A 12,966-nucleotide genomic window follows, 5' to 3' on the forward strand; every position below is an offset into this window, starting at 1 on the left:
CTGTTTATCCAGAGGAAGGCAAAAAAAGAGAGAGAACCCTATCTTCCTCATTTTAGGGGGAAACAAATTCCTTCCCGACTCAGTCTGGCATTTGGAACAACTCCCTTGGTCAACAACTCTTCTAAAGTAATTGATGAATATAACATGTAATATTATTGCACTCAGGAAAGGTGTATAGCCCCCTCTTGACCTCTTTTAGTGAGTTTGTCATCACTGTGTCCCCTCAGGCAGAGAGTTTCATAGTCTCACTGCTCTTACAGTAAAGAACCCCCTTCTATGTCAGTGTAGAAACCTTCTTTCCTCTAGATGCAGAGGCTGCCCTCTTGTTACAGTCACAGTTCTGGGTATAAATAGATGATGGGAGAGATCTCTGTATTGTCCCCTGATATACTTATGCATAGTTATTAGGTCGCCGCTCAGCTGTCTTTTTTTATTTATTTATTTATTTTTTTCTTCTTCTAAACCAAGTAACTGCAATTTTAATAGTTTGCCCACTCCATTTATTACTTTAGTTGTCCACCTTTGTACCTGCTCAAGCTCTGCTATATCCTTCCTGAGCTCCATTACCCCATACTGTACACCATATTCCATGTGTGGTCTGACCAGTGACTTGCAAAGAGGAAGAACAATGTTCTCATGTGCCGCTAGGCCTCTTTTGATGCAACCCATGATCCTATTTGCCTTGGTGGCAGCTGCCTGACACTGGTTGCTCCAGTTAAGCTTACAGATAACTAAAATCCCCAAGACCTCTTCCATGTCAGTTTTGCCCAGTGGTTTCCCATTTAGTGTGTATGGTGACTTGTATTTCCTCTGCCCATGTGTATAACCTTACAGTTATCACTATTAAACCTAATTTGCCACTTTACTGTCTAATCCCCCAACTTATCCAGATCCAACTGTATACTGTCCTCTTTTTTTTGTGTTTAATTACTTTTGCATAGTTTTGTATCGTAGAAGAACTGCCTGTTTATACAGGTGGACATTCACTTGGTTTTTAGGTTAGCTGGTAACCAAGCAACTTCGACAAGTGATTTTTAGCTCTTTCCCTGTCAGGTCCTGTATTTACACGAGACAGCAATCACCCATAGTCGTGATTACTCAGACAACTGATGGCCCTTGTAAAAGTATTTTAAATCTCCAAAAACCCCTTTTTAACATTTCTTGAATGTGACTCCCACTCATCACTCAAAATTGAGCACGGCTTGCAAGATATACAAGGTTTAAAGACCTTTTCTCTTGCATGTGACGACATCTACTAATCATGGGTGTCCCACCATCTGGACCTCTCCAATCTGCAGAATTAAAGGGGTTGTACCAAGATCAAAGTATTTCCTATTCATAGGATATGGAATAACCTGCTGATCGTTGGGGGTCTTGGGGTATCTCAGCAGTCCCGTTGAAAGTGAATGGAGGGTTAATATAACCAGCAGTCCATTCAATCTCTTCCTGTAGAGGGTGCAGTGAGGACGAGGAACACGGGACCTCAACCAATCAGCAAGTTACCCCTATCCTGTCGATTGGGGTATAACTTGTAATCTTGGAACAAAGAATAGCCGTGAATCGGACCTCACCGAACCCTGCCAGCCTTAACCAAGTGAATGGGATATGCTGCAGTTCCCGACACAGTAAGGGGCAAAGAGAGCCGATTTTATAGTGACCAACCAGAAGAGACCTAGGCAAGGTCTTCCTGAGTGAGATGCTCCTTGTTAGGGGCTCATTGCCTAATAGGGGAGACACCCCCTTCCTACTTTTAAATCAATGGGCCTTTTTATAGGGCCTATTGGAAGGGTTTGTCATAAAACGACCTCATTAATACCAACTTGAGCTAAGGTAGATAGTAACCTGTGATGCTTGGACAGGAGATGTGCTGATCGCCTTAAATAATGGCTGCTAAGCACAACCGTTGCCTCCCATCATGATCTTTTGAATTGCTGCATTTTTCATATGGCGAGGCTATAAATTCTTCACTCTGCTGTCTATATTGTAAATTAAACTGTCATTGTGTAATGATTTTGCTTGTGTTGTAAATGTGTACAATCCAAATGAATGTTTCTTGCTTCTAAGAGCAATCCATTTGTTTTTCAGTCCGACACCTATCTCTGCAAGTCTTACCGGCTGCCGCTCGAGAAGGACGCCTATGTGGGTACGTATTATAAGGGCCGTCATAATTTCCTTGCATTATTCAACTGTAAGCTTATTCGTCTGTCACGTAGTCCTAAACTGACATTTATCTTTATGTAATGCAGCAACAAAGCTACTTAAAGCCAAGATAACAAACTGTGTCTTGGGGGCTGTGTGAGTAATTGAAGCTGGGGAGTTGCGTACCGATGCCTGTGGCAACCATTACCATGCAGCGCCATTTGTAAGATATTGGCTTTCTGTCACTGGCTTGCTGCTTAATTCTCTGCCACTATATGGCCTTTTTATTTACCTGCAGTGTATAATATGTTTAGGGAGCAACGTGCCCGGTCCGCTAATGATGTAAGCAAGCTGCTATGCAATGATAAAGGTCTGATTATCTTATTGGTCAATAGACATTGGCCGTAGACAACGGATCCATATGTGTCATTATAAAGTGCGGGATGGAGAAGAATATACATAGTTCATGAAAAATACTAAAGAGTTGTTTGTTGCGTCAGAAACCATTGCCGGCACTCCTGATTCTAACGCTAGATATTTCCAGCCGCGCCGACCTCCCCCAGGCAGAGCTGCGGTTCGTGATTGAGATCTGCCACCCTGGCGGTGCAAGGCATGTAGGAGTGAGACGTTCTGCCATTTTCACTGCTTGTCTGGCACTGTTGCTATGGGTATATTCTGGTGATGCCAAGCAAACATAGTGCTTTAAAGAATATATTTTAGGATGTCTGAACAATTCCCTAAGAAATAATTTCAAAAGGAAACTCCTGTTTTTACCAAGATTTGACTTTTATTATGGGACGGTAGCTTGCTGGTTGGCACTGTTGATTGCAGCGCTGGAGTACAGGGTAAAACTTTGACCTTTGGAAACATCTGCATGGAGTTTGTGGTGGTCTCCTTGTGTTTGTATGGGTTTCTTCTGGATACTCTGTTTCCTTCCACACTCTGAAAGCATATCGATGGCTCATTCACAATAGCACTAGGGGTTTCCGTTTTCCCTGCACTGTTTGGGGAGCAGAAAAAGGACAGCCCCTGCAGAACGGATGTTTTATGGCCAAACTGTTCGCTTTCCATTCAGCCATCTTGAGCTTTTTTTATCCTCGTCTTTTAGCAGAAATTACTGACTGAGGTTCCAAACCTCTGACGCTGGTGTGAACGAGCCATCAGAGGTTAATTGGCTTGATAGAAAAAAAGTCTCAATGTGTTTAGGGGACAGGGATTGGTATAAGTGAAAGTTTGTACAGCGCTGCAGAAAATGTGGATGTTCTATAAAGGGGCTATCCCAAGATATACTTTTATTGATTATCCAGATAAGTCTGATTGGTGAGGATCTCAACGCTTAGAGCCCAACTAATCTCCATAATGGGGTTTCGTTTTCCCCTTCCTCCTCACTGCAGGCTTACTTCACCCCACACAGTGGGGAAATAAGACTGAATGGAGCAATGGTCGCACTTCGTTATTTCAATCCACCCTGTTGAAATGAATGGAGCAGCACCGTGCATGTGCGTCTGCCTCTCCATTCAGTCTGACATTGCTGCTGGTGGGTGCAGCGAACCTGCTGTGACGAGGGGAGACGCAGGACCCTCGTTCTAGGGATCAGTGGGGGGCTCACCAGATTTTATTCATCTATCCACAGAATAGTTGATAAAACTAGTTGTCCCACTTCTAGCACTTTTCAGACACATCTGTACATTGCACAGTGCCTGGATTGGTACTGCAGCAAAATCCTGTTGAAGTAAATAGGACTCAGTCTGCAGTACCAGCCTGGGCCACCACATGATGTACAGAGCTGTCTGAGAACAGCTAGAAGTGGAGATAACCCTCCTTAAAGTCTATATTGGGAATACACCTTTAAATAAACAACACTTAAAGGGGTTGTCCCGAGAAAGCAAGTGGGGGTAAGCACTTCTGTATGGCCATATTAATGCACTTTGTAATATACATCGTGCATTAAATATGAGCCATACAGAAGTTATTCACTTACCTGCTCCGTTGCTGGCATCCCCGTCTCCATGGTGCCGTCTAATTTCAGCGTCTAATCTCCCGATTAGACGCGCTTGCGCAGAAGGGTCTTCTCCCTTCTCTTGGGTCTCGGCACGAGCGGCGTTCTGGCCCCGCCCCCTTCTACGCGTCATCGCGTAGCTCTGCCCCGTCACGTGTGCCGATTCCAGCCAATCAGGAGGCTGGAATCGGCAATGGACCGCACAGAGCCCACGGTGCACCATGGGAGAAGACCCACGGTGCATCGTGGGTGAAGATCCCGGCGGCCATCTTGGTAAGGTAAGTAAGAAATCGCCGCAGAGCGGGGATTCGGGTAAGTGCTAAACTTTTTTTTTTTTTTTTTTTAACCCATCCCTTGTGTTTGTCTCGTGCCGAACGGGGGGCCTATTGAAAAAAAAAAAAGCCGTTTCGGCACGGGACAACCCCGTGTATGTATTCTACATATCAAAATGTATCAAAGCACCAGAATGGAATAAAACACTGTTAATAATGGTGAAAATACTTAAATCCATCACCACCACCTGATAAAGGCTATGATTTAATATAATCTAACATTAAAAACAGTGTTGCTGGCGTTACCAACTTGAGGATGTGTGTTTCAAGCAAAAAAAAAAAAAAAGAAAACTTTTACTCATGGCGGTGTGCAATATGAAAAGAAAGGCATTTAAAACCATAACTAGCTGCGCATTAAAACTACTGTGGTCACATCACCTACTTCTAACCAATCAGCATTAAAGTGACTGTCACCTACTTTTTAGCCTTTTAAAAAAGTTAACCCTTTCCTCCAAATGGCACCCTGATAAATTGTTTTTCTACTTGTAGTGTGAATTGTAAAGTCATTATAAATTGAGTGGAAACCGCTAACTGACTCCTCCTATTCCCTTCCTCGTCATTACTTTTATTTCTATCCCTTTTCTTATATTCTGTGGCACCATTACTTAATAAGTTCCGTCTCTTCTTGTTTGCTTCAATCGGAGAGGCATATTAAAGGGACCAGATCGGATAACCCCAGTGTTTTAGCCTATTGATTGCAGTAAGTGCTTGTTGCTTGTAAGTTTCTTCCCTGGTGCATGCTCTCTTAAAGGGGTTTTCTCGCGCCGAAACGGGTTTTTTTTTTTTTTCAATAGGCCCCCGTTCGGCGCGAGACAAACCCAACGGATGGGTTACAAAAAAAATATATATATATTACTTACCCGAATCCCCGCTCTGCGACGACTTCTTTCTTCCTTCTCCAAGATGGCCACCGGGATCTTCACCCACGATGCACCGCGGGTCTTCTCCCATGGTGCACCGTGGGCTCTGTGCGGTCCATTGCCGATTCCAGCCTCCTGATTGGCTGGAATCGGCACACGTGACGGGGCGGAGCTACGATGACGACGCGGGACCAGCTCTCCGGCACGAGCGGCCCCATTCACAAGGCAGAAGACCGGACTGCGCAAGCGCGTCTAAAAACGCGAAAAGACAGCGAATTTAGACGGATCCATGGCGACGGGGACGCTAGCAACGGAGCAGGTAAGTGAATAACTTCTGTATGGCTCATATTTAATGCACGATGTACTTTACAAAGTGCATTAATATGGCCATACAGAAGTGTATGACCCCACTTGCTGCCGCGAGACAACCCCTTTAATCCTAGTCAGCTCACCCACTGGTATTGCTTTCAGTGTGTGTTGTGGGTGCGAGCTATGACCATGTCAAATACTGCTACTAGAAATAAAAATGTTAACTTTTTTTTATTTATTTACTTTTTTTTTAATGCAACAGCATTCAGGATAAGTAATGCACTAAATGTATAGTACCAATGGAACTTCTGCTCCTGCCCTGGCTGACCCGCACCCCACAGCCAAACAGAACTAATCATTAACTCTTTTGGGACCCACCAATTGCGTGTATGTTTTAAACGCCAGCTGAACTGATGAAAGGGTTATCCCCAAAACATGTTTTCATAAGCTGATCACGTACTTTATTAAATAAAAGGCGAAGATTTCCACACCTTTGGTCACTTCCTATTTGCTTTAACCTGGAGTGTTGCACCTTCTCCACTGCCAGTTTCTAGTCCTATTCTCTTACTCTGTCACGTCCACCCAGGTGGTGCGTCATCTGGTCAGGCAGCACCTCCACTATTCAAGTTGCCACTCCACTCTCTTCGCCACTTTTACAGTATCCTTTTTCACAACAAACACAACTGTACGGGTTTTGCTCCACCCCTCTTTTTCCTCCTCGTCCACGTCACCAAGTGGGAAGGGGAAGAAGTTTGTAAACCTAGGCAGTTAGCTTCTGTAGAAGAGAATCTACAAACAACCATGCCTCACTAGTTGGGCCACTCAGAAACAAGGAAGAAGGGTGGAGATCCCCCATTGACATACAATGTTTCACCTGTGGGGCATCTTCTCCTGAGTGTCCTGCGATATGGACTCACTGCATGCCTTCTGAGACATTTGGATTGTGAAAAAACAGATTAAGTGGGCCTTAGTTGAAAGAAAGACTCAAGGTCCTCAAATTCCTGTCTAAAAACGTAATATAGTAGGGGTGGATGCTGGAGCCGAAAGACAAAGGCCGATGGGTGGGAGTTAGTCATAGAGGTAAAGTGGGGTTAAGATGGAGAACTTGACTGAGTTCCCATCCTCCCGTCCACTCGCAGAGCTTGAGCGTACCATAGTAGCACAATGTAGCGCCAGTAGGAAGATTGCACTCCTCAAAAGAAAACTTATCATACCACAAGTCGACACCAAACCGGTTTTCATTATATCCTGGGAAAAGGAGCTCTGTGTTGAGTTGTCGGATGATGAGGTTGTATCTATTCTAAGCAGCTTACATGGCCATTCTAAATGCAGTAGGTTACAAGAAAACCACTACAAGCTGCTGACAAGATGGTACAAGTCACCCGAGTGACTAATCTTGGCTGGCAGTGCAATGAACAAGTGGGCTCTTTAACACATATCTGGTGGTCCTGCTCAGTTTTAAAACCTTATTGGAAGCGGATAGAAAAAAACATATGCAACATAAATGGAAGCTTATTCAGCCTTACCGCTGGAAATGTGATTCTTTCCAAACCCTTGATTGACTATAAACCTTCCAAGAGCAATCTCACCACACATTTAATTATGGCAGCTAAGTCTTTAATTCCATTCCTATGGCTTCAACCCATAGCTCCCTCTTTCAACCAATGGGTAACGAGTCAATGAAATTCACAGGTTTGAGGAACTGTCAAGTTGGGCTAATAGATTCAAATTTGTTATGGCATCTATCTGGCTGCCATGGAAGCTACGTTTTTAATCTCTTAAGCTATTAAAACAGCTGAGGGAAACATTTATGCTGTTTTTTGGGGGGGTGGGGTGGGGACTATGACTGTTTACTTGGGGATTGATGGCTGATGCTCCTAGCTAAAGCATGAGCCTTAGCCGCAAGGCTATGGTCCTACTTTATTTGGTCTCTCCGTCTCTTACCTCTAGCCTATTTGGTTGAACCAGAAGTATCACTGCATTCTATATAATGCAACTCTCACTGTCCTTTACCCCCCCACTCCGCAACACATATCCCTCCTTAGAAACTACCCCCCCCCCCCTTTTTACCTATACCTCCACAACCCCTGTTTTTTTTTTTTCTTTTCTTATTTCATCTCATCTTTAGTTGCATTTATTGTGTATTCATGTAAAAAAAAGCAATTGAAAATAGAATTTCATCTCCATAACAGCAGTGCAGTGCTCACAATTCTACGTAACATGTACATTTTATGTTTTTCACTGTACTTGCAATCGATTTCAATAAAAAAAAATTTACAAAAAAAATGGAGAACTTGGGCCTCCAACAACACCAATTGTTTATCCTGTCTGGTGAAACCAATTCAAGATCTATGTTAATATAGAGGCTTTGTAATACAGAGTAATGTCTGAGAGACCCATAGCACTATAACTTGGGTTTAATTAGGGGTGTCCACCCCACTCTAGGTTTTGAACCAGCCCAAACAAAATAAATAAGAATTTCAAAATGTTTTGGCAGGATTTTGGAATAAGGCATGGCAGAGCGTGAAGACCGTAAAGCACGATGCTGATATTAATAAAGGGATCTTATCCCTATGTAAGGCATCTTCTAAATCTATCATTGGGTCATTCAACAAGACTTAGGGCTCTGGCCACTGGGACCTTATGCATAAGCTTTCTTTTATACTGGGTTCTGATTCATGGTCCATAGTATCCTTTAAAAGAGATGACTGATGGAACTATGGCTTCTCCTACAGTTTTCGGGAAATAAAAATTTCACATTCAGGCCTGTTTCTCACGAGCGTTTTATCATGGCTTTTTTGCTGCGATAAAATGGTCGCGATTTTCATCTGGCACCTGAAGCATTGGATTACTATGCGTTTGTTCAGATGGGGGTGATTTTATCGTGTCCGCCCCCCCCCCCCTCCGGGAAAGATAGGAGAAGAATGCACTATCCTTTGCCAGAACACAACGGCCGTTCCCATTGACTCCTATAGGAGCCTATGAGAGATGTCAGAAAAGGGAAGGGGGAGGGAGTTTAGCAGCGGCTCACATTGCTAAAGTCCCTCCCCTTGCCGGCAGCTCCCATAGGCTTCTATAGGAACTTCTATTCCCACTATCAGCCGGCAAAAGGGAGGGGGAGAGACCTAAGCATTGCTAAGGTCTCTGTCCTCTGACCCACAGAATTCTGGGCTGCAGCCCGGTCATGTGAACGAGCGAGAAAACGGGAAATTTGGTCGTGGCTTTCTTCCATTCATGCGTTTTTGGTTTTTTTGGGGTTTTTTTGTTTTGTTTTTTTTCTTTCCAGCCGCTTAGGGATGGCTGAAAATCGCAACGCCATGTGAAAGAGGCCTTTAGGTTTATGTAAAACTTTTTTTGAGTCTATTGTAGACTTAACCCTTAATAAGGCATGCATCTGAATCATCTAGTCTTTGAACCAGGATACAAATTCCCTGGCTTCCCCTTGATGGGAGATGTTTGCAGGAGATGCATAGTCTGTACAGATCTCTAGTGGGAAGTTGTCAGACAATGGCTCCTGGCCTCCTCTACATACTGTGCTTGGAATTCTTGTTTCACACCCTGTATATGGCCTGGAAAGTAGACACGAAATCCTCCTAACATGGAAGCAAACTGGTTCCTGATCTTCTTACTGAGAGAGAAAAAAAATTGACACTTATGTCTTCTGCCTTGCTTTATAGGATAGGCTAATTGATTGATTAGTTAATTACTCCTTATTAATCTGTCTGGTTGTACGTAGGGGACTTGACCCGCTTGTGCTGCCGTAGGACAATCAGGAAATTGTTTTTCCACTCAATATAGTGTGAATTATAAATACATTATAGATATGGAACGAAAAAATATTTCAATCTTGTATCAGGATGCTGTTTTAACTGACATTTTGGAGGAAGGGGTTAACTTTGTAACTTGGTAAGGATTAGCATTGAGAAACATTATGGCTCCTAGTATATTCAGAGATAACAAGCGCACTTCTCTCATGGGGCTTAAACTCTGTTAATATCAATGTGGTACCGTAAGAAGTAATACAGAATCACCATCAGGGAAATGCGATCGATATAGTAGATCTTGACTTCAGTAAAGCATTTGACAAAGTATCTCATACCGTACTTATTGAAAAAATTACCAAATATGGGATTGACAAGGCAACTGTTAGGTGGATTCACAACTGGCTAAGTGATCATACTCAAAGAGTGGTCATAAATGGCTGCACACCCGATTTGGAAGAGTGTGGCAAGTGGGGTACAAGAAGGCTCTGTCCTAGGCCCAGTGGTGGTCAGCCTTTTTATAAATGATCTGGAGGAGGGAATTGAGGGGAAACTGATCCTTATTAGAGCCTCGTGGAAACGGACCCCTTATAAGAGCCTTGTGTGGTGCAGAGTGCTAAGGCAGCACAAATGCAGTCCTAAGCTCTCGCTCATGACCTGAAGGTTGCAAGGTTCAATCCCCGCATGGTTCAGGTAGTCTGCTCAAGGTCGACTCAGCCTTCCTTCCGAGGTCAGTAAAATGAGTACCCAGCTTGGGGGGGATAATAAATATTTGAAAGCACTGTGGAATAAGTTGGCGCTATACAAATAAGATTTTTTTTATTTTGATCAAATTGCAGCTGACACAACGCTAGGACAGATGGCTAACACTAGAGATAAGAGTATTCAAAAAGATTTGAACAAACTTGAATAGTGGGTGTCGCTTTACAAAATAGTATTTAACAAGGAAAAATGGGTATACTACTAGATCACAGACTGAACATGAGTCAACCATGTGATGCAGCAGCAAAAAAGCCAAACACAATTCTGTGCTGTATTAAGAGAAGCATAGAGTCTACATCACGTGAGGTCATTATCCCCCTCTACTATTTTTTAGTCAGACCTCATCTGGAATACTGTGTTCAGTTCTGGGCACCCCAATTTAAAAAGGACAGACAAACTTGAGCAAGTTCAGAGAAGTTACCAGGGTGATGGTGACCATTCTGCAAATCATGTCCTATGGGGAACGGTTCAAGTATCTGGTAATGTTTAGCTTGCAAAAAAGAAGGCTGAGAGGAGAGTTTAGTAGCTGTCTACAAATATCTAGAGGACTGTCTCAAGGAAAGACTAGAAGCAATGGGATGAAACAAAGGGAGGAAACAAATTTGCTGACAATGAGGGCCCATTCCTACGGCCGTAGGCGTTTTTTACATGCGCTCGCCGGTGCCGTAAAAACACTTGAATGGGTGCACAAATGTAACGTTTGTGCGCCCGTTCAGATGGCACGGGCCTGATGCATAAACGCCAAGGCTGCAATGCCATTGGGCGGGAAGAGACATCTTAGCTCTGCTCTGACTATTGGCCAGCCGGGCGCTTTTAGGCCACAGGAATACGCCTGTGTGATCTGATGCATTGGAAGCCAGTGCATCAGATGGTAGCGTATATCGACCCACCGTGAAAACGGCGGCTGATGTATACGCTCTTGTAAATAAGACCTGAGGGTGATTTAATGAGTGGAACAGATTGCCATGGGAGGTGGTGCGTTCTCCTTCAATGAAAGCCTCCAAACAGGCTGGACAGCTATCGGTCTGGGATGATTTACTGGATCCTGGACTGAGCAGGGGGTTGGACCCGATGACCCTTTCAACTCCACCATTTTATGATTCATTCGAAAAAAGGTTTTATATATTATCGCCCACAAGATAAGACTTTATTAATTGGGATTCTAATCATACAGTTTGTCATAGAGTTCACCTTGTGTCATCTTAAGTACGCAGGCTACCCTATTGGCAGGATAGCTGAACGTATTTCTGACATCACAATGTCAAATAAAAATGTGTGCGATTTGGTCAAACATTTAATTCAGGTACAAAAGGGTAATATTTCTAGCTTTAGATTCCACGGTATAGAGAAAATACATAGACCCATCCGAGGAGGTACGGTAATTGGCACAAGATGGTCCTCCGACGGGAAGCCTTTTGGATTCCGAAATTAAATATAAGATTTGCATGAATTACAAACAAGATATTTTTTATATTAAAATTGAATTTAATGATTTAATATGATAATATTCAACGCTGATTGGGTAGAAGTGGGTCATGAGACCATGGCATGCAGCTGGTTGTGGTTTTTAATGTCTCTTTTCATATTGCACACTGCCATAAATCAAGTGTTTTTCTTTGTTTTTTACCTTGAAACATGTAGGTTTCTTCCTATATTTTAGTTGGTTTTACCAGCAATAATGTTTTTAACGTTTAGATTTTAAAAAATCCCTGCTTTTATTGGATTGTTGTACTGGATTCAAGTATCTTTAGCATTTGCCTTCACCTGGAGCCCACTGGACGAATCGGAGCGCCCTCCCAATGCTAATTACAGTTTCAGAAGCATGGAAACAAAGATAATTTCTTACAGACTTTCTATTTAGTCTAATGGCTTGAAATGCAGGTTGCGTAATTATTTAAGTTGTTTTTTTTTGGGGGGGGGGGGGGGACCTGCCAGTGTGACAATATTTTTATTTTTGCAACATACCAGCAGAGATGGTTAGGAAGTTATATGCTGATTAAAACATGCAGTGAAATTAGGTTGACATGTTCTTCTATTAAATAGGGTACATTTTTACTTGGGCTTGCTGTTTTTTTTAGATGTGATCAATGTAAAATCTGAATGATCTAGGAGGCTAAGAATGGTGATTCTCTAGAGGCCGAGGCTCCAAAGTTGCTATGGTAACCATGTGCTCGGAAAACAAATTCTTGTAGGGGTGGAAGGGGGGTCTAAGACGCTGCTTCTGTTAGTGCTTCATAAAATTTACTTCACCTTGTATGAACTCAAGGCTTCCCTGATCTTTGGAAAACACACATTTCTTTTTGATATTTTCCTCCCGGTAGGAAGAAGCTTTTATTTTACAAGCTGGTAGATCCGCTTACGTTTGCAGCATTTGCTCTTGTCATTTTGCTTTGTATGAATAAGGATCCTTACACAGAAAAATGAAAACACAGAAGAGAGGGACGATGACATCACTCCCGGAATTCAGACATTATCAACATTCCAAGGGAAAATGTAGCATTCCGTACATGCCGGGGAATGTAGCTAATAGATGTACTGTAGTACAAGAGAATCTAACGGCATGCAGACAATGTCCAGTGTAACAAGAAGTAAAAATGCTTCTAGATTTGTTTTTTATGATTTTGAAACAATATTGGTCCAGTTCTTGGTTTTATTTGTATCTTAAAAAAAGTCAGTTGACAATCCATGTGGATTTAATCAAAGTTCATCCAGCTAAAGGCTTTTTTCACATTGTGTTTTAGCAAGATCCATCCAGGGTTCTATCCTCTATGCAGAAAACTGCATGGGGATGGAACCTGGTTGGT

The 12,966-nt window shown here is 42.8% G+C and overlaps 1 protein-coding gene across 5 annotated transcripts in view; it reads left to right on the forward strand.

Moving 5' to 3' along the window:
- PAM (peptidylglycine alpha-amidating monooxygenase) overlaps window positions 1–12,966 on the forward strand; it is a 162,870-nt gene that overhangs the window by 20,689 nt on the left and 129,215 nt on the right. For all 5 annotated transcript variants that reach the window (XM_066603028.1, XM_066603030.1, XM_066603032.1 and 2 more), the window contains exon 4: window positions 2,086–2,143. In XM_066603028.1, the coding sequence (XP_066459125.1) occupies window positions 2,086–2,143 (58 nt within the window). The remainder of the gene's footprint in view (window positions 1–2,085; window positions 2,144–12,966) is intronic.

The sequence above is a fragment of the Eleutherodactylus coqui genome, chromosome 5, assembly GCF_035609145.1.
Source record: "Eleutherodactylus coqui strain aEleCoq1 chromosome 5, aEleCoq1.hap1, whole genome shotgun sequence".
Classification (NCBI taxonomy): Eukaryota; Metazoa; Chordata; class Amphibia; order Anura; family Eleutherodactylidae; genus Eleutherodactylus; species Eleutherodactylus coqui.